Raw genomic sequence first — 23849 nt, forward strand, 5'->3', positions numbered from 1 at the left:
ATTGGTCAGATATACAGGTTGTTGCCATTTTCTTGGCAAAAATCTATTGGCTGAACAATGCTCAGTAACAAATAACAATGCAACAATTTTCAGTGAAGACTCAAAGAAAAATCTCATTAAAAAAATCTTCAATCAGTTAAAAAAAAACATGAACCACTTTGACTAACACAACATTTCAATATAGTTAAGTCATGTAAACAGTATTGCGTCACTTCCCGACAAGACAATGCATATACAACTCCCTGATTGGTCGCTCCAGCTCTCCACCAATCACAGGCCTCGATGCCCTCGGAGATGCGCGCCGATGCGCCGGCGACCCGCAGTTCCTTTTTCGAAAAAGGAAATCTGATAGTTCTCTATAATTACACTAGGGGGAGCTTATTCGACCGTTGAGGTTAGATTCTATAGTTAGAAAAGTAAACTTCCGCTTTTTCTTTTGATGTTTTAACGGATATAAAAATTATGATGTTTCGGAATTCGGATACATTTTATCTAACGCTGCACCGACTAAGAATAGAAGATAAGTCATAGAGTGTCATAAATCATAATAAACATCATATTTTTATCATTTATGACTCACAAACACCGTGTGAAATCTGACCAGTTTTATATCCTAAAATTCCTAAAAATTATATTAAAGACAATTATTTCAACTACTAAATTAAATTTTTATCTAATTTAAAATGACAAGACCTTCCGAACCGCTTAGCATAAACGACGAAGTGACGCTAAGAAAAGTGACAATCTAACAAAATAAATGACATACTGTCATTTATTTCATGACACGTAAACAAAACCTGGACACACTTTGTGGCGGCTATCGGGATCAGAAGAAATAAAACAAGGGAGGGCTTTGCCCAGTGGGACACGGTTTAGACTAACTAACTCAGCTTTCAGACAAAAAAAATGAAATTTAAATCGGTTCATCCGTTCGGGAGCTACGATGCCACAGACAGACAGACAGACAGACAGACAGACAGACCGACACGTCAAAAAAAACATATATATTAGGTTAAAAAAATAACATATATTTTTTATTACAATTACAACTACACCTTGTATGTTGCGTTTCGTTCCACGATTAGCACAACAAAGGTTCTATTTTGAAACCAGTCCATTGACGTCACGTCCTAGAATTAGACTAGGGATTGCACCAGGAAGCCGCCATGACGCACGGGGTGACATTTGCTGCGCGTGCGCTTCTCAGAACGTTTCGTTACTGCTATTAATGTTTTGGCTTGAGTGACAATTATTGCAAAATCGATTCGGTTAAATAATAGTTGAAATTAGGCTGTTGAACTTTGAACGAATAAAAATATTCTTTTTTTTTGTATTCTGGTTTGTGTGATAATAAAACGCAAGTTAGGTACTTAAATACTTATCTCTGCTCGAAAATATTTCTCGTTTTTGGATTATGTGTGGATTATGCGGTTTTTTTTCAAAATCAACCAGTTTTCAAATAACTAAACTATTCTGACTAAAGACGAAAGAAAATCTTCATAGCCTGTGTGAGCTTTTAAGTAGTTTTCGCTTTGCTAGCTCAAAACGAAAATTTCACAATGAATTCGTTTCTGCCATATTAAAAAAAAGTTACTTACATGAAGGTCTAGAGTAAGTATGTTTTTTTTCTATAGGATTTCGCCATTAAGAAATACTATGCTTTCCGTAAAGCTTAAACCCAGAGCCAGTTAGAATAATCCCATTTATAATATTAAAAAAAAACTTATTTGTTTCTTGTATAAAAACACAGATGTCATATATACCATAGATCAAGCAAACGTATCTACTTAGCGTGTGTCAAATGAACTCAGTGAAATCCACTGAGTTGTCCGTCTTTTCTTTACTCGCAGCTTGCAGCTTTCGGGCGTCAATTTTTGTAAGTTGAAGTCAACCAAAACATAAAAAATGCCTCGTTACGTGATATTCAATTGCAACAACACAAAAATTATGAACAATCAAGAGCCTGAGACATATTTAAAATTACAGGCAAGAATCAACTTCATTACAAAATTTGACACGCTCGGCCCCTATACAAATATATGAATTTGTTTCTTCTAATTTCAATTTATTTTCAATTTCAAATATTTATTCAAGTAGGCTTAATTAAATAAGCACTTTTGACATGTCATACAAAATATTAACAATTACAGCTTAAGAATTACAGATAAGTATTACAATAATAATTATATTACAGTTATACGAAATTATATTAGTAAATAATACAATACAACAGTATAATATGGCAATTAAATATTATATAAACGGTATTAGCTAGTATTTAGAGTGCGCAAGTCAACTCAGTCCCAGGCGGTTTTGTCATTAATATAATCCTTAGTGCTATAGTAAGCCTTACACATTAATCTATTCTTTACGTATTTCTTCAGTCTATGTAATGGAAGTTCAGTTATAGTACTAGGCAGTTTATTATAGAACCGTACGCAGTTACCCACGAAAGAGTTCCTGATTTTTTGTAACCGTGTGGTTGGCATTGCTAGTTTGTCCTTGTTTCTGGTATTGATGTTATGAATGTCGCAATTTCTTTTGAAGTTATCTTTATGTTTATGGACGTAAATAATATTTTCATAAATGTATTGGGAGTACACAGTCAGTATATTAATTTCCTTGAATTTATTTCTTAGCGAAGCTCTAGCACTCATTTTATAAATTAAGTTCTGTGTATAAAAATGTGTGGCATTGTAATAAAAATGCGGTGCTTTACTAGCTAAATCTACGTGTTTAATAATACAAAACTCCCCTACATTCGCACCCTTACCCTCCAGTAATTAGGCGAAGGGATTAGTCAATATTTACAACCCTGTCACCATTAATTGACAGCACGTGACTGTCTATAATTAGATTTACAGAAACAGATGCTTGGAGTTGCGATATATTGACATTTCTCTTTGGCACTTCATAGCCTTTCTACTGTTATGTCCTGGTGAAAGTCATTTAATGACATTAACACCAGTTTATCAAGTGATCTTTAGGAACAGGTGAAAACGCAGGTGCGTAGCCACAAAGGGGATGGCTGCTTAATTGGAACGAAGTATCCATACTAACATTATAAATGGGAAAGTGTATGTCTGTTTGTTTGTCCGTCTTTCACGGCAAAACGGAGTGAAGAATGAGCTTTTGCCCGCGGCTTCGCTTGCGTTAGAAAGAGACAAAAAGTAGCCTATGTCACTTTCCATCCCTTCAACTATCTCAACTTAAAAATAAAACCGCCTTCAAAAATAAGCGCATTACAAAACACGGAGAAACTAAAAAGCAAAAAATAATAAACCTTTGAATTCAGATTTCTTATCGGATTGCAATAATCTAAACATCCAAATTATAAACAAATCAATTATTTTTGTAGTCGGTACCAGACCTGTTCGTCGCCTTGTTATTTCCTGTTTGCTCCACCCAGACTGGCCCCGACTCCAAAAATAATTGATTTGTTTATAATTTGGATGTTTAGATTATTGCAATCCGATAAGAAATCTGAATTCAAAGGTTTATTATTTTTTGCTTTTTAGTTTCTCCGTGTTTTGTAATGCGCTTATTTTTGAAGGCGGTTTTATTTTTTGTTAAAAAGTTTATTTATTTGTTGATTTTTAGTGGTTCCTAGTGATATTATATGTATCAGTCCGAATATATGTACAGTAGTCAAAGAATTATCCTTTAACTCCTAACCATTGAGGAGTTGACCTTCCATCATCAGCTCAGCCACATAAAATTATTACCATCAGGCGTAAATACTGGTGTACCTTTGAAAAATACACTAAAAACATTACATGTGCCTATAACATTTGAAGAGTTCCCTCGATTTCTCCAAGATCCCATCATCTCACTTGGTGTCAATGGGACCATCTCGGGGTTATACCCGTTCGATCAAAAAAAAAATTTGAAAATCGGTCCACGATTCTCGGAGATATCGAGTAACATACATACAAAAAAAAAAAAAACATTCAGTCGAATTGAGAACCTCCTCCTTTTTTGAAGTCGGTTAAAAATCACGTCAATTCGTCGCGCCGTTGCCGTGAAAGACGGACAAACAAACAGACACACACACTTTCCCATTTATAATATTAGTATGGATTAGTATGGATTCGTACACTTTTCCGAAAAAGACCAAAATCAATTTGAATTGGTCAATATTTTTTTTACAATAAAGTTTTTATTAATATGTACCACGTCGGTGGCAAACAGGCATACGGCCCGTCTGATGGAAAGCGGTCACCGTAACCTATGGACGCCAACTAAAGGGGTGTCACATGCGCCATTAGAAACTTGTACAATCCTTTTTTGAAGAACCTCATACTGAGTAAATACACAATTCGCACGCCTTTTTTTATCAACTTCCGACTCCTACGCCATTTCCGAATCATCCCCCAAAATTGAAAGACCGAGATCGATCTGCTTCCGCCGGATGTGCCCAAATTCAAAATGGCCGCCCCTCTGTGACAGCCACCTGGCTGGAGTACCCTCATAGTTTTTGTATTATCTTAAGTTGGGGCGTTTATAGTGTTATTCATTGTTAGATAAGTGTTAGAACGATTTTTATATTAAACTTTCACTATACTACGTACGTGAGTTTCATATTCATATGTTTTTTTGTAAATCCACCATGTTAACATATTCTTTTTACCTAATCTATTTAGATTTGGAATGGATTTGTCTATAAAACCAAAGCGAGCCATAGACTAGATATGCTCACTCACGAAAATCGATTCAGAAATGAGACCTGAAGAGAAACTAAAGCTCTTCGGTAAATAGAACGAAATCAAAAATCCTAAACGCGTTGTGTTTCTTGCTATCATTAGACATCCCTGCGTACTAGTACAAGTACATATGTGAGTTTCGAAAACAAGAGAAAGCTCCAAATTCAAAAAACTACTTACACTGGTCAAAAAGAGAAATAAAAAAACAAAGTGTGATGTAAAGCTGCATTTTTGGTATGTTATTTGGGGTCCTTGGGGGAATGTAGGACTATATTTTGCAAGCAAAAAAATGGTGTGCTAACTTCGTAATTTAAAAAAAAAAGTAAAAAAATCAGACTTTTTTTGGTATTTGCCGTTTTATTAAAAAACTATGCATTTTTGGTCAAAAGTTGCTTTGTAATGTTGAAAGCGCATTAAATTACAAACAGTTTGACATATTTTGTATCAATGTCCGTCAAATATTTTTTGAGATATGAAGCGTCAAAAAAAGAACATTTTTCCCCTTTCTATGAAAATATTCATTTTGCTAATATTTTGAGACAGATATCAGCAAAACAACTCAGGCTATTACATAAATTGTTAAATAAAAATGTAGAAAATTTCACTAGCTTTCATTTAAGCCCAAAAGTGTGCCAGTTATTTAAAAAATAGGATTATATCGTAAGTCTAGTATAACTGGATCAGAAATAATCGGTGGATGGTAATGGCCAAATGGGATAGTTTACATATATTTACAGGTGTAGCGGAGAATGAATTATGATTATTTGGGGGCTGTTCAAGTATTACTCAGACACATATTTGCGTATATCAAATCAACATTTATTTAGTTAGTTAAGTTTACGGTCAAAAAGACCTCAGGATCGACGCTTGGCGGAAAAAAATATTTACGAGTAGAAAACCCTCATTAATTGAATCAGATTGTTCCGAAATTGTTCTTGTACGGACTGGTTTTTAAAGCATATCACTGAGGGTCAATAACATCGATGCAATCTCACGAGCGTTGTCGTTTGTCGTGGACGTGCCCGAATCATAGTATTCTCCGTTTAACGAAATATCAGTACATAGACTACATAGTATGTGTTGTATTGCACGCGCAGGTCTCTCACCGCCGCGCAGGTGTAGTCGGACCATAACTCGACAGTATACACTGAGGAACAGCTGTCTTTTTGCGCTGTCACTAGTTTTGCGTTGTCACTACATTTGGCGAATCTTCTAGCCAACAGGTTTGCCCTTACTGCGGTGGCTCGCCTCTGCCTTTCTATGTCCTCCTGGTCTTTTAAACTGGACAAGATGTGACCAAGATATCTGACTTCGTGTACTCTCCGCAATTGAACTCCATCAAGCAAAAGAGGTGGTACATGTGTGGGCATATGTGCTGCCTCCATGAGCATAAATTCAGACTTGTCCGGATTGTATCTCCATGTTATTCTGGCTGGCGTATCTCTCGCATTCTGCAAGTATCTTACGCATAGCTCCCACAGATGGTGCTAGTAGGACCATATATTATCGTCTGCATATGCGATGTGATTTATCATTTGCCCATTGATGGAGCAGCCAACCTCGGTACTGGTCAAAGCCTGCGACAGCCCATCCATGTACACGCTGAAGAGAGCCGGAGACATACTGCCTCCTTGTCTCACGCCACAGTTTAGCCCGCTGGCTGTGGACAGAGTTGACTTCCATCTTACTACGTTCTTCTGCTGGGAATACCACTTCTCCAGTATCTTAATAATTGGCGTGGGCGCTTCCGTTCCCGTAGTTTATTCCACAGCAATCGGTGGTCAAATACAACTCAAGTGGACTTTCTATCACTACAGGAGTTGTGCCATCAAGATGCAGAACCAGGACCCTCAAAAAGGAAAAAGTAAAATGTAACTAATTCTGTTTTATTTTTCTAATTTAGGCCACTAGGTGAGTGTTTTATTGTTGTATTATTGTGTCGACTTTTTGTATATGTTATACTAACAGGTAGTTTTTAAAATATCCAATAATGTATAAGTACTAACCATTATGGGCCCTTTGTTGTCTGATATAATAAATAAATTAAATTAAATTAAATTAATTTACTAAACTTCAAAATTTTACTGTATTTTATTTCTTCATTAGTAATAGTCAAATCGATGCAAAGTTAGCTTAGACAATTTTATCAGATAAACGGATATCAAAGAAAGTAAGATCGAATAGATAACACTTTCAACCTAAAACTTTTAGCGTAAACTAATACCTTAACCAATCTACCAGACTCTTGGCTTCTCTATTTATAGATTTTTTTTGTTTACCAAAGTAACTATTCTTCTTACTGACTTTTACTTGCACTAAAACTAAAGCAAAATAAATTTATACAATGTTGTATTGCAATATATATCATATCATGAAGTATTTTGCAGATATTTGTCCAAAAATGTTGGCAAAACGCTACATTTTATAAATGCGTCAAAAATTAACCTTTTTGACGCTTCATATCTCGAAAACTATTTGACGGACATTGATAAAAAAGATGTCAAACTGTTTGAAATTTAATGCGCTTTCAACATTACACAGCAACTTTTGACCAAAAACGCATAGTTTTTTAATAAAAAAATAAAAACCAAAAAAAGTCCGATTTTTTTACTTTTTTTTTTTTTTAAATTACGAAGTTAGCATTTTTTGCTTGCAAAACATAGTCTTACATTCCCCCAAGGACTCCAAATAACATACCAAAAATCCAGCTTTACATCACACTTTGTTTTTTTAGCCGATTTTCATGTAAGATTTGACCGGTGTAACTGTAGTTCTTATATTGTTATTTCTTATGAATATTAGGTATTCTATCGGTCGAAACAGTACAGTCGGAGTAATTGAGGCAAGCTGCGCGCGCATCTGCCACGCAGGTGGCCATCTTGTGGGGCGCGCCGGCGCAGGGGAGCGTCTTAGTGACTCTGACTATGATAATGTTTTACGGCTTAGACCATGTTGACTGTATGGTATTCGTAAAGTCATAAATGTCAAATGTCTATGAAAATACATACACATACATTCGTACGCCTGTATCCCATAAAGGGGTAGGAGCACATGAAACAACTCAAGTTTCAGTGCCACTCTTGGCAAGAGGTTGATAGAAAACGAAATTGTGACTTTGCACTCATTGCAGTGACATTGCCAGCCTCTCGCCTACACCACATTTGAACCCATATCCCTCAGTCGACTTCAACGACACTATTATTATTGTTTTAGTCCACTTATGTGAAGAACACGAGTTTTGACTAATTATTATAAAAAGCTAAGATAACGCCGTTACTCGGCTTAAGTAAATATTGTTTTAGACTCTACGCTTGAGTGCAGAAATGATGTCAAGCGGTATGACTAGCGTTCGAAAATGTGAACAAAGACATATATAACTCCGTATATATTCATAATAGTAACAGATAATACTACTATGGATCATAACTTACTGGCCTTAGCGTCTATTTCCGACGATTTATGGTGCAATGTCCGAGAAACATCGCTTTTGATGACTAAAGAGACCTATGCGAGAGCGACATATTTTGCCACATAGCGGACAAGGAAGCTTGCAAATGCGACGTTTCGCTATGGTGTCTTCTTTTCTTTTTATCAGCAAGTGCCGCAAACCAGGTATCATCGACGAACTTGCGACCATCTCCAACGCACTTTCGCCACTGGAATAATGGATCATTAAGCCTTCAATACAATACAATACAATAGCCATTCACCCTAAACTCTAACAAACATGCACAAACAGTACAGGTCATGCCACCATTTCCAATTCCACCACATCCACTTCTAAACTATAAAAAACACCTATGTAGTCGTATACCCATATGGGTTCACTATACATCAGACACATTTTCCACTTTACCCCATTACTATACAGCGTCTACAATGTACTGAGGTTTTCTGACTTCAAAATGAACTTTTCTTTATTCTAATACGGACTATATTTTTCATAAAAGCAACAAGTAGCCCTCACAAGCATGGAAGCGGAACACCCCTGCACGTGTTTCCTCTGTTCAATGGCGTGAACTATTGGGGGGAGTCTTGTTACCCGCTTTCATAAATATCTACAATCCTATGGCATCAGAAATGTCTAAACACGCACTCTAGCGCTTTGGCAATAGCGGTGTTTAGATATTATTGAGCGACTACAGCGCTCTGATGTTAATGGTGACGTAGTAAAGGGTAATGCGTGGAATATTGTTACGCTTTGTAACCTAATAGGAACCGTTTTTACCGATTTAAAATCAATCAGCTCTTAATGTAATTTTAAAAACCTAAGGGACAACGCCGTCCCCGAAACCTTAGAGGTTTCAATATATAATTCTAATTATACGCGATTAAGTCCCGTTTATAGTTATAATGTGTAATAATCGTGAAATTTTAAACCATGTAACTCTGCCTACACTGCTCGCTATGTCTAACGTCTGCTTTTAAAATAAAAACCTGTGCTCGCTAAGTTTAGTTCTAATTTCGTCAAATATGGCCCTTATTTTGAACTGCCAAGTGCAAAGTTAGCTTAGTCAGTCTTTCTAGCATATTCTTAACTACCTTCTTTTGTTTCAGCGCCCCGCACCTCCTGCACCGGTGGCGCCCCCAACAACCTGCCCCCGCTGGGCTTCCACAGCGTCCACGGAGAGAACATCAGGATATCCAGAGACGGATCTGTTGCACGACGAGTCGAGAGCTTCTGCAAGGGCGTCGCGTTCAGCGCGAGGCCCGTGAGGGTCAATGAGAAGGTAGGTCATACTTGTTAATCCCACTTCTGAATTTGGATACCAGGGTATCCAGGGTTGCCCGACGAGTCAAAGCTTCTAAAATTACTTTGTTAATCCGCGAATAGATACTAGATATTTCGATTTTCATGGATTCCATCGATTATGTGAGATCCCATTCCTGATGCTGCTAAACACTATGATAATATCCAAAACCATCTCATTAGAATATTAATGCAATTTCTCAGTAGACGAAAACTTCTTCGAATGAATGTGAATGTGGAGACTGCCTTTCATAAATAAAATCTTCGATTTGAAGACGTGTTTTTTTAATGTGCTCAAGAATCTGTTTCTCTTTCCAGGTCTGCCTCCGCTTCGTAGAGATCTCCAACAGCTGGAGCGGTGTCATCCGCTTCGGCTTCACCACCCACGACCCCACGACTTTATCCCACTCTCTCCCTAAATACGCCTGCCCGGATCTCACCAACAAGCCTGGCAACTGGGCCAAGGCTTTGGGCGAGAGATTTTGCGAAAAAGACAACATTTTATACTACTACGTGAATTCTGCTGGAGATGTACACTTCGGAGTCAATGGAGAAGATAAAGGATTATTCTTCACTGGAGTAGACACTCGATCACCCCTCTGGGCATTAGTAGATGTATACGGAAACTGTACAGCAGTCCAATTTGCTGACCCTAGAGTCCCCAACCAAGTTAGAAGACCGAATCAAAGTCCTGTAGAAGAAGATAGACTTATATCTTCAATGCGATCGCTGTCTGTCGAGGAACCACTGCCTCAGCCTAGATATCAGAACCCATTAGTGCCTTTAAGTCTACACAGGACTAAAGGGAGGAACGTACAGTTTATAAACGACAGAGGAGTTGCAGCCAGAATCGAGGCTGAATTCTGCCAAGGATATGTCTTCACAGCGCGTCCTATGCGTCCAGGGCAAACTATTGTCGTCCAAATCTTATCTACAGAAACTGCCTACGCTGGTAGTTTAGCTATCGGTCTAACCTCCTGCGATCCAGCTACGTTAAGACCTTGCGATCTGCCTGACGATGCTGAGCAATTATTAGACCGACCTGAATACTGGGTTGTGCGTAGAGACGCTGCTAACGGATTACGCAGAGGCGATGAGCTCGCTGTGACTTTGACCTTAGATGGTGAAGTTAGGGTCAGCAGGAATGGATCAAACCCTATAACAGTGATGCATGTGGATCATACATTAAGGTTATGGGCATTCGTGGATATATACGGGGCGACGCAGAAAGTGAGGATGTTGAGTTCGCAGACGGCTCAAACGCCGCCGCAGCAGTTGAGGGTGCTGGCGGGCTCAGCGCAGCCAATACAGACTGGTGCTGGTGGGACTGTGCTGGTGGTGAGCTTGCCACCTCAGAATGGTGCTCAGAACGCGGCTAATCAGCAGATGACGTTAGCCAGCGCGCATTATATTGAGGTGAGTTTGACTAAATCTGTATTACTCGTATTATACTTCCTCCTCGGTTCCTCATGGCTGAGAGTCGCGACCACATGAGGTCGTTATTTTTCGCACCAAAGCTCTCCACTCCGCACGGTCTTCTGCAGTCCTCATAATAGGCGCCTGTGTTAATCCCTGGCAGGCCTTCTTAACTCACTTACTCGTATTATAGTGAACACTTTTCAACAGGGTTGCCGCGTGATAGATCATACGTCTTTTTCTAATCGTATTTATGACATAAAGACGGGTAGTGTACATCGCGGCGATATACTCTTCCGCCAATCATGTGCTAACCCTGCTGATGATATAAACATGTACCTACCTAGTTTTTAGTCGAGTTTGAGAATCGTAAAGAGATTTTTAGAGCTCTCCTTGGCCCTGTTTAAAATAATTAATTCTGCCTGCTTAATACTCTGGTGTTTCGGGTGTTCATGAGCGGCAGTGATCGCTTACCATCAGGTGACTTGTCTGCTCGTTTGCCTCCTATCCTATAAAAAAAAATAGTCACTAAGCCTTCTCTGTCTGTTTCTCCTTATCAACTTATATTCTGACCAGAAATATATGACTTTTGTCAAGAGGGTGCTATTATTCTGATGTATATCATGTACGCGATGACAGTTCTATATATAGTATGCGCGTAGTCATATACTTCTGGTGAGGCTTTAGAAACTATTTTCATCAGTTATAAAGTCAATCGCGTAAGTTTTTAACGGTGTTTTTCTCTTTCCAGCCAATCCAGTCATCGCAACTGTGCCTCTCCAGCCTCACCCCCATGTCACCCCCCGCGTGCTCCCCCGCGCCGCCCTACCCGCGCCGCGCCGCCCCCGACTCTTGCTCCTCCACTCAGAACAGCTGTAACGAACTCGTTAATATACAACCTGAACGCGCTGATCGACCTTCAACGTCGAGGCAACCGAGCCACCACCAACCGATATACTCCGTCATCGGCGAAGGACAAAACCTCACCGGTACAGAATGCACGATCTGCTACGAGAATCCGATAGATTCTGTCCTATACATGTGCGGACATATGTGCATGTGCTACAGATGTGCCGTTCAGCAATGGCGGGGCAAAGGCGGCGGTCAGTGCCCGCTCTGTAGAGCCCAGATCAAAGACGTCATCCGTACGTATAAGTCCTGATTCGACTTTAGATGTTGCCAGTTGAAAAAAATGTTATTTTTTTTAACTGACGTTAGTACTTATTCGGTTTAGAGATTGCCAAATATCACGACGTTATTTATTTTGACATTTGCGTTTGACGGCTCGAGCTGTCAGTTTTAGTTAAGGCACTGACACTTAGTATAGTATGACTTGACGTTGCACCTTATTTCGTCCACTAAAATTTTACATTTCTTCGAAATGCGTTTTTGGAGTTCTGTTGTACTATTTGGACTTATGATATATGACAAAAATATTTATGATAATGGAATAGCTAATATATAAACCTAAAATGTAACTATTGGTATATTAGTTGCTTAATACGGTCAAAATTATTATTTCGATTGATTTTGTTTTATGATTATGAAAAAAATAATGTACAAAAAGTACTGGCAGTATGAAAAGAAAAAACATTTTTACTGCCAGTATTTTTTAAATTACCGACAGACTTTTCTCAATACTGGCAACTCAAAAAACTAACTGTCAAATCGACAAGATCAAATATAATGTTCCTTCCAATTATGAATGATTTGTTTTTAAAGTTTGTGTTGCCAGTGTGGAAAGATTATTGTTTATTGACTGTCAAATGTAGACTTTAAAAAAAAGGGAACTTGAATGTAGCTAATTCAAATCAATATTTAGTAGTGTTATGTATGGAATAACGATTCACATGTAATTTCTATGTATTTAAATTAGGAAAAAATATTTAAAAAAAAAACAATAATTGATAATCATGGTATAGAAAAATAATTTTAAATGCACAAATAGTTATTCCTAATAGACAGGTTTTGACACAACACGAAAAAAATATTTGTATGAAGGTTTCATATAAAATTACATGTGAATTATATAAATATGTATGTATCAAAGCGGTAGTAACGGCTAGGTAATAAAATAAGAAGATAGTGTTCCTAGCTTACATTATTCACCATCTTAGCGTATGTCGGAACGTACAATAAACATTAAAAAAAAACTATTACATAATAATATGTGGCAACACTTTTAGTAAAAATTGTTTGCAAGTCATAAAATAGCGTTTAATCAGATAATATATTAAGTAATTAATAGATTAATGGATTAATCAGTTGATTTGATGAATAAAATGTCAATTCATGATCTTCGATAGACTACCAAACTTTTTTCTTTATGGTCCGTTCCGATACGCGCAAAGAGAACATGGTTACGAAAATACGTACGTCCGGTTATAAATTGATAGATAATAATCGCATTTAATGATTTATGGTCGTATCGTTTCTGTTACCAAGGTCATTAATTTACATTTACAAAAGTATAATATTTAACTATAAAACTCCCGTGAGACTCAGACATATTTAAAAAAATATTTTAAGCGGGTTACTCGCGTATTATGTCGATATAACGCTCGACATATTTCGCTCCGGATGCGCGCCGCACTCTCAACGTGTAGAGGCGGGGTCCACTCTTGAAAAAGCTCCTCGGAAATGGAGCGAAACATGTCGAGCGTTATATCGACTTAATACGTGAGTAACCCGCTTAAAATATTTTTAAGTATAATATTTATTTTACTTTAGTGAATGTTGGTCTATGGCCTGTGGGTAGGAGTTCCTATTTACGGTTTTTCGGTAAATTTTCTCTTTGGCAGCTAGATTAATACTTCAAAATGACATTTCTAAAAGAAGACGAAAGCTAACTTCATAGTAAATTTTACTTATCTTTTTTTCCGTCATGGCTTTTACTCGCTAATGAGAAGGCACGCTGACTTTTTATCCCGCCAGGAGGCGCCTGTGCAAGTATCTAGGCATGTCACTGTCATTCATATGTGAGAGAGAGAAAAACATATCATCTTCTCGCTCTCACGTATGGACTAATAGGGTGGCGCCATCTGTCACCTTTGAGTGTGCCTCCTCATTTAAGCAAGGTGAATTTTGCCAATGTCGAGGTAAAGACATTTGACTTTTTTAAACGATAGTGTTCGGTCTTGTGTCGTTAGCTTACGTCAAAATGACATTTGAAGTAACCAAGCGCCATGACAGAATAGCGGAGTTGCCAGTAGATAAAAAGCTACCGAGCATTATTGCCAGTGCTAAAATGTGCGGGAAAATTTACCCTAAAACTATCTTCAAGACAATAGTTAACACGTAAGCTTTAAAAAAATCAATTGGTATCATTCCTTTCTTGCTCAAATTATTTTCCTGATGGCAATACTGAGTTGACATATCTAGACTTTGACATATCTATCCTTTTGAACGTGTACATATATTTAATAATCATTCCTTCGTGTGATTGTACTCACTAGACATTTTGATTTAAAAAAATGAGCAAAATCACACTTAATTTTTAGATTACCATTAATTTTGTGTAGACCAAACTTTCAGCCAGTTTTATATTTGATTTAATTTGTATGTTTAATTTATTTAATTATTTTTTAATCAGTGGAGTTCTAAGTTTACGGAGACTGAATTATGATAGAGTTTCACAATACAAATATTTCTGGGTTGGTGACAGTTTGTCAAAAAAAAATCTAGCGTCCATAAACTAGGACCAGTTTACATCTATAATAATATTATTAAAGTAAATCTTTGTTAAAAAAATCCTATAAAGTTATAGCACAAGAAATAACTGCGCCGTCTCAGATGTTTTTGTATGGCAATACTATAATTAAGACGATTCTACATACCAAATCAGTGTGACCAGTTTTCGACTACAATAACACAGTTTCAAGCCAAATCTTTGTATAAGTTAGCATTATATGTAAATATTAATTGATAATAAGATGTTTAGATGCTGGTACATGTCTGACTGTCATTTAATAACTTAATAATTTATTTCTCTCTATAATTGTTTTATTTTATTTGGCAACACTTGTGATCAGTACTACCAACTGTAAGACTTTTAGAGCTAGTAGTGCGTAGCATAATGGCACAAACGCTCACAAAACGAAACGTTCGTAGATATCTATCTCTATCGCTCGTGCATATTGGCGCGACAGAGCCAGACTATCTTTCCGTTTCGTTTCTGTTTCGCGTCGCAGAAATGCCATTCGGCTACGGCACCAGATGTAAAAAAAAGTGTGATGATTAAAAAGAATCTAACTCGTCAGTACTGGCCATAAAACGGTTGTCAAAATTACTAAACTTTATTTATCTTCGATTTTCTCGTTGTTAGGATCTAAACTTCTTCGTTTTCCTTCATTTGGACATGTACCACCATCGTGTGACCAAGGCTTTTCCTATGTACAGACTTCAAAATATAATTTAAGGCTACTATAGACTTTGCGATTTCGATTCAATCATTCAAATGCCACAGTATTAGAAATTATTTATGTCGTTTGGAGAAGCCACGTGCAGTCAACTAAGCCATTGGATTTGCATCCTTGTACAGAAGGTATTAAATATAGTTGCGGAGAAAGTTTCTAAAATATGTATACACAACAGGCGTCTCGGCGTCTTTTTTGTCGCACGCATCTAATCTATGAGTTAGTATGAAAGTGCGCACACCTGCTGTGTGTACACATTCATAGTAGGGCCATAAAATAGATATATGGGACCAAAAAAGTTATGTAAACATATTTTTGGCACCATCCGCATCTATAATTATTCCTGACTGACTGTATACATGTTCAAAGGGGTGCTAAGCTGTTTTACTGAGATTAGCTTATTTGTTGACTGTACTAGGGAGTAACAATCTTGCTTTACATTTTAACTGCCGTAATCCGATATACAATTTACACCACAGTCAACAAATTGAAGCCTAGGCCACTGTAGAACCTTTTCACAGTAAACGTGAAAGTGGCTTCTATAGACAATAAAGCACAGTGTCAATAAGACAGGGTTCTAGAGTGGCTTAGGAAATTCTTTTTTTTTTTTTTTTTTTCATTTCGCCGAAGTTTCATAAATAAGACTTCTAGCTGTGGGCAAAGCGAGCATGCTGCATGCAATATTATGAGCGGTTAAAAGGTTAAGGCATTTTTATTTAAGACTGATGACATATGGAAAAAATCTAGCTTTTTTTGTTATTTGGAAGTTTGTGCACTAGAAAACCTCGGTGTATGTGATATGATTATTTAGGGCTCTCGCCTGTACAGCTATCGTCTAGTCGTTAGTCTATTTATTTTTACGTTCTTGCTACGATGTTGGTTAGATTAAGTTTTCGAATAAAAATGATTATTGAACATATTTTTGTATTGCTTTCCTATCCCAATAATACCTGGATTTTAAAAACAATATACAAATACATTGGGTCCAAACGGGCAAGCATGGTAGCAGGATATAGCTTATTGCGTCGCAAAAGGAACGCACCGACGCCATAGGCTATATTACGCTACAGCCCTTGCCCGCCGGGGTCGTTAGTTCCAAGTCTCACACAAGACAATATTTATTCCACTTTCAAACATGAAGCAACGGTTGCAAACGTTTCTACTAACAAAAAAAAACACGAAATATCTTTATAAATCATACAGAGATTTTACATTAAAGGAATAAGGAAAGAAAGAAAGAAAAGACATTTATTCAGTTCAGCACACATACACAGGACAAAATGGTGAAATTAAAAAAGAAACAATGGAAAATTTTATATCTCCCACAGCAACACTTCTAAGCTCAAAGTTCCCATTCTATTGGTCAAGCGGCTGTCAATAGTAGTGGTGTTGCCAGGTTAGTGTGAGACTAGTTATCAAGAAAATCTTGACACTAAAAAAAGGCGCCAAAATGTAGTGCTTGCACAAGATAAAATAAATAAATATTGGGCAAGGACTAAGCAAACCTTCTACCATGGGTTATGGGTGCTAGGCGACGATATACACTTTATTGCTTGAAGAAAAGAAGCTAAAGATAGGTAGTTTAAAATCCCAACTCAAAAAACTGCTATTAGATAAGCATAAGACTTTAAACACATAAAACGCAAATCAGAGCCCCAAAAGAAAAACATTAATTAATTAGTTAATATTATATACCTAACTTACAAAATTTTTGAGATTACTTTAACAAAACTCCTAATGTCATGTAAAATTGTGTCCAGAAATTGACCCTATTTTGATTGCTATAGGTACTAAAACCATTAAAATGCTTAGGCTCAATAGTATGCACGTTATCTTGCAGGATAATACCTAATTTAACAGGTCGACCGTTGCGTATGTATTTACCGGCATAATTACTCGTATGGCGTCGAAATAGGGTTCATTATTGGAAACAGATGTACTGTCTGTAGGTAGTGTATCTAATAGGTAGATTGTTATTTTTAGATAAGATGGAGCCCATCGCCAACAAACTGTTTTACAGTTTGGCGAAACTTTAATGATATGCTTGTGTACATTGTCTTTCTTTGTTAAATAAATTAAAAAAAAAAAAAAACATACTTATATAGATAAATATATACATAGAAAACATCCATGACTCAGGGAAAAATATCTGTGCTCATCACACAAATAAATGCCCTTACCGGGATTCGAACCCGGGACTGCAGCTTAGCAGGCAGTTGGCAGGCAGGGTCACTACCAAAGTACCAACTACGCCAGACCGGTCGTCAAGATGGAGTCAATAACCAACTCCAAAAAGGTTTATAGTCCCATAGAAAATTTGAATTTCGCGCTTTTTTTAGTGACAAATACCGGTAATAAAGGCTAAATTATAGCGTCAATTAACGCGTAATAAACATTTGTATGGTACAAACATATAATATGAAAGAGTAATGAATCATTGAACACCGTTACTTGTAATATTGACTGTAGGATTCCACTATTCGTCACTGTAAACATAGAACTGGCTCAGCAACGCACCATCAAGCCTTGCACTCCGTGTGGTGGTCTATCGGCAACTGCCGCCTCCCACTCCTCAGGTCCTGACGTCTGCGCTTGAGACAGGTTTTAGGAACATCAATACACTACATCCCTTCCTTGTTATTTTGATTTATTTAATTAGTTAATATTAATTATCATTTAATTTAAATAATAGGTCAATTTAGTTTTAATTCAAATACTTGCCCTGCTGTGCCGTGTATCTTTTTTTTTTATGTACTACGTTTCTTCTAATTGTCTTTCCACTTTCGTCATTCCTAACTTGAACATCTCCGTCTTTACCACTTAGTACTGTATGTGAAGTAGTGTTATAATTAGGGATTAATTTTCTATCTTTAGTCATATGTTTAGGACATTCCGGTCTGAGGGTTGACTCAGAGCGGACGCTGCACCACCACCTGCAGTGTATACTCAAACATACTTGTGTGTTCTATTAACTACAATTCCTAGATGTCAGTCTCACTCCTCCTTCTTTAAATCTGTTACCTTTTTCAATTCAGACTGTTTTGAAAACTAGATTAGTACATTATTATTATTATTATTTTGAAATATTTATATACATATATGAGTGTTTTTTTTTTCTTTCTTCAATAGCATACAATATAATTGTATAATGCAAGCATCGCACATTTCTCGCGTCAGCATTAAAATTAATATAATTATGACTTGATTAGAATTGCTTTGCATTCCTTGATTGCATTTGCATGCATTTAGTTAGGTTTTATTGCAAATAAATAATGATTGATTGATTGTTTGATTGCTGTATTTGCGATTACGCTATACATCGATTTATGCATTAGTTTACGTTTATACGTGCTCCTAGCTAGTGCCCCTAGCTAGTACTCAATATACCTTGGTTATCAATAAATTTATAAGTGTATCAAAAATCAGTGTTTCTATCAAGACTACAATCAACCATCAAGAATCATATCATCTAAGGTGTACGGCTCGTACAATAATATTTCACTAATTTCATACCTTTTCATGATTTACATTTTTTTTTTTTTTTATAGGTCGCTATTATCAGGCGTCTAATGTATATTAGGTAATTATTGATGATAACTGATTGTATCGGCCCTATACTTCATTATATGCACCTATTATTGCTAGTAACTAGTAAATAGTACATATAAGTATTTAGTTATAGAACCTAATATATCTGGAGCCTCGTCTGCCAACAAACCATACTCTGGTTTGGCAGAAGATAAATTTAGATGTAAGTTTAGTTTTTGAATAAACATTTATTTCATTTTATCCGATTCAGGGTCACGTATCCACTTTATTGATTTTATTGACACATTTCATTGATTTTGTTTCACCATGATCAGCTTTCTCTCCCGTAGATACTTTGTACCACACAAAGTAATCAACGATTAATTTTCTAAAATAGATAGCTGTTCATATACTATTTAAGATGTGCTTATCCAATTGACCCAATTATACTAACATCCGATTTATATCTACACAGTATGTATATATTATAGATAACACTTTTCTTTTAAAGTATTTTATCAACATCTTTTTTTTTTTTTGTTATTATTATCTCTTTATTTATCTTAAGATCTTAACTCTTAGGCTAGGCTATTTTATAATATGATTAAGTATTAAAGAAATTACAAAGCCACTTTTTTTTTATTGTTTTAAACATATGTTTAGCTGATTCAATAAAATATATTTTAACAAGTTTGACCTTGTTGTTTGGTTCGTACAAATTCGACTTGTATCATCAATATTGTGATTTATTCCCTTTACTAAAATACTATTGTTTCCAACAGATAGACACGCAACAAGACGAGTTTGTTAGATTCACAAGGCAAATTTCTCTCAGTTGTACCCTTAACTTCACATTCATCAATCAATCCATTTATATATAGAATCATGTTCCCTAATCTCTAAATAATGTGCATTGTAGGTAGTTAGGTACCTAGATAATTGACGTGAAGCATTGAAATCTGTGATTATTTAACATTTTACAATCACTACAGACAAAGCTGATTCAGCCGCTGATTGCACTCTAAAAATGAAGACCAACTAAGAGCAATTTTCTCTTAGTTGACGTTAAGTTAATTACTACAATTACGATCTTATATAATTCAAATAAAGCTGGTTACTAACAACAACAAGGGAATGTATGATTGAACTAATAACTTAGGTGTTTTGTTATTCCTAATTCCTAACCATTGTACACCTTGAATCAATTATGAACTTGTTAGGCATAACCATGTAACATAGGTTGATTCAATCCTTAGTTGAACTTACTAAGGTAATTTAGTTAACATAATTATTTTTCATGGAATTATTGAACAAGATCTTAATCGATTCAGTTACTTTGCAAAAGTAAGAGCAATCAAAATTACCTTATTCGATTTGTCTAAGATCTTATCAGGCTCGTATGGAATCAAGATGCTTGACTACGACTATCAAAATATTGATAGGAGCAACCAAAATTTTTTTTTTTTTTTTTAGAGTGTGTTGTCCTTTTGTTCATTTTCTTGACCAGACGAAATAAGGTCACTAGTGAGATTTATTTTATAAATTTACGAACTTAGGTTACTATGTAGTTCGCTTGGAAAATCTTTAATGTGTATTCGGGAAAGAGGGACCACATTTCAATATCCTCCCGTGAAATCACGCAAACAAGTTCAGCATTTTTATTTCTTATTTTTTTCCAATATTAGTTAAGTAAGTAAGTAAACACTTTATTGTACAGGAAAAGAATACAGCACATAATATTTAAAATAAAAAGTTTCAGTACAAAGGCGAACTTATCCCTTTAAGGGATCTCTTCCAGTTAACCATTGAGCATTTGAGAGAGAGTGAGTTAGTTCAATAGAGGCTCACAGATCCATTAGTTTATTTGTTTTAACTGGAAACCTGACTTATATGAGATTCACCTACATGAATCTCTGCAGTATGTACCTATTACCCTAACTGGGTGGCTAGCCGAATGGCACAATCGCTCACGAAACGCTCACGAAACGAAGCGCTAGTAGATATCTATCTCTATCGCGCTTGCGTATTGGCGCGACAGAGCCAGCGGCGTATCGCTTTCGTTTGGCGTCGGAGAAATGCCATTCGGCTACGGGGCCTGATAACGAGTACCTTTAGTACCAATCGGGACCAGGACCTTCAGGATATTTTTGTAATGATTTTCAACTGACGTAGATTGTCTTTGAAAATCTATCATAGATCAACTTAAATAGGCATGTCTTTCTCTTGAGGTCACCCATACCTAACAAAGCCTTGTTGACGGTAAGCAGAGTTTTCGCGTTGTTGAAATGTATCAAGCGTTCGCTTAATTTTATTCAATTCAACTGCACCACTACGTGTTTTTTTTTTTTTTTTTTTTTATATACAATGCAATGTCAAACCAATGCACTGTCTTTATTTAATTATTTTTTTCACTTTTTTCACTCTGATTGACGTTAGCGGCATCTAGGTATATAAAGAGTGCTCTTTTCCAGCGCTCCCACCGAACTCCTACTGATGTAGGATCACCTTCGCTGTCAAATGCCTCCCATACTGGACTTTCTTGGGGCAACCTGTACCTACCCAATCAATTTAATGATTCTAACTAACACAAGTCATATTCTATTGAAAATATTTCAACTTATGCTATCTCAAAGTACTCAGTCATTGTACTTGAGTGTTTTACTGGGGTAGTTGTCTCAGACTCTCAGGCACTGGAGGCCTTGGTATTTTTTTTCTTTCATATGTGTAATTTATTTCGGTTTCAATTTAATGATATTTATTGACCGACGTCAATCAACTATTATGACAATTGCTCAGATAGTATTTATCATCTGATCTAAGCGTCATTTAAGCGCACGTTCAACAGTATAACCGTAATTTACTTCGTGTTTAGGTTATTATCATTAAGCTCATATTTTCAACAATTCAATGTTCAGTTTTTTTTTTTTTGCTATTTAACTATGTTTATAACAATTTAATGACCAGATAAATATATCTGCTTTAACCAAGGTAAGTATGTTTTTTTTCATTTATTTTACATGACAATTAAATGTCCAGATTCAGTAATCTGCTGGTTCCACATATATCTATATTTATCCTCGTAAGGCTAAAGTCATGTCAATTTAATGACCAGATAAATATATCTGCTTTAATCAAGGTAAGTATGTTTTTTTTTTCATTTATTTTACATGACAATTAAATGTCCAGATTCAGTAATCTGCTGGTTCCACATATGGAACAATCTATATTTATCCTCGTAAGGCTTAAAGTCAATTTAATGACCAGATACATTTTATCTGCTTTGAATGAGCCGTGCACACTGTGCAGGTCAGGTCATTGTTATTCTGTTACCAGTAGGTTTTTTTTCCATGACAATTTAATGTCCAGATTCGGTAATCTGCTGTATTAACTAGCTTAATAACCAGAATTTCTGTTATCCAATTCACACACATGACAATTTAATGTCCAGATTCGGTAATCTGCTGTATTAACTACCTTAATAACCAGAATTCCTGTTATCCAATTCACACACATGACAATTTAATGTCCAGATTCGGTAATCTGCTGTATTATAATATAACGCAATGCGTAGTGTGGTAGGTACGATTTTGCTCAATGATAGTTAAAACTCGCTGATCCGTACCTTATTAAATGTCATACCAGCTTATCTTGCATGTTTATTACTTAAACATGTAAGTAATGTAAACATTGCATCGTCTACATTACGTTCAAAAAAGGATGTGCCCACCTACCATTTGTTTACAAAGTTGCATAACCCCACTTCATTAGATTATGCATTAACAAAGTCAAGATTAACTAAATTGTTTTGTTGGAATGCCAGTTCAACATCTTTGTTTATTTGTTATAACAAGCAAACTTAAAGTAGGTTGGTATTATCAACATTTTATCATTCAAGTAAATACCTTATTTAGGTAAATAGCTTAACCATTCATAAATTTAGCAACATCACATAATTTTGTGTATTAAACCAACCAACAGGTAGATGGTAACTTCACTAATTACGAATAAATATCATTTCTTTTGGTTGAACGGAAGTTATTGTAATGATTCCGGGCTGTGATTTATGTAATAAGTTAGTTTTATAAACCCACTACACATAAACTCAAATAACATTTTGCTACCTAAAAACATTTTGCAATCTAGGTAGGTAACCAAACCGTTTACTAGGTAGGTAGGAGTCACACACCAACACCTGTATAGGCATGACAATCTAGGAAGGCTGGCCACGTTGACAATTACCTCAAACGTTTTATTAATTGCATCGTTCGGTTACCTGCTTAGGGTTTATATTCGTACGGTTGAAAGGAATAACATTTCATTTATTTTTTATTTGGTTTTGACTTAATTCTTGAAAAACTGCCGTTATAATCATTTCGCTTTGTAGTATTTAATGAACACTTTCATTTAGCTCCATCACGTTTCCGAAACTAGTAAGTATGCCAGTAATTTAAAACGGCAGGTAACCAAACCTGTTTACAAAAAGATAACGGTGCATCATGGCGCATATTTACTCGATTTTATAGGTTATGTTACTTATGTTTCTATCTTTTCCTCGTCGCCACATGTAGGATTCCACTATTCGTCACTGTAAACATAGAACTGGCTCAGCAACGCACCATCAAGCCTTGCACTCCGTGTGGTGGTCTATCGGCAACTGCCGCCTCCCACTCCTCAGGTCCTGACGTCTGCGCTTGAGACAGGTTTTAGGAACATCAATACACTACATTGACGAAATCCGGAACTAACAAATGAGTCATATTCGAAATTATTGTGAAATCGGGTAACATTATTTTGTGACGTGCCACCCCACAAAATGTCAAACAATAGAAAAACCAGTCTAGGCCCAATTTACGTCAAAAAACTCTAATCTTTTTACAAAAAATCAGTCAAATATAAGCTTTAGTAAGTTGTATTAGAGTCTAGTATTGTGTGATGCGTTGTAATGTTTGAGGTTAATGTTTGCTTGATTAGTACCAACATAACAACTTAAAACGTAGCGTCTGATTGAACGAACGGAACGATTTGTTATTATTATAA

At 36.2% G+C, this 23849-nt stretch overlaps 1 protein-coding gene across 2 annotated transcripts in view; it reads left to right on the top strand.

The window, feature by feature from the left end:
• LOC125239763 (protein neuralized) overlaps nt 1–16201 on the top strand; it is a 64870-nt gene extending 48669 nt beyond the window's left edge. For both annotated transcript variants that reach the window (XM_048147433.1, XM_048147432.1), the window contains exons 2-4: nt 9261–9433; nt 9772–10869; nt 11621–16201. In XM_048147433.1, the coding sequence (XP_048003390.1) occupies nt 9261–9433; nt 9772–10869; nt 11621–12031 (1682 nt within the window). In that variant the 3' untranslated portion in view covers nt 12032–16201. The remainder of the gene's footprint in view (nt 1–9260; nt 9434–9771; nt 10870–11620) is intronic.
• Nucleotides 16202–23849: the final 7648 nt, after the last annotated feature.

This window comes from Leguminivora glycinivorella, chromosome 26, assembly GCF_023078275.1.
Source record: "Leguminivora glycinivorella isolate SPB_JAAS2020 chromosome 26, LegGlyc_1.1, whole genome shotgun sequence".
NCBI classification, from domain to species: domain Eukaryota; kingdom Metazoa; phylum Arthropoda; class Insecta; order Lepidoptera; family Tortricidae; genus Leguminivora; species Leguminivora glycinivorella.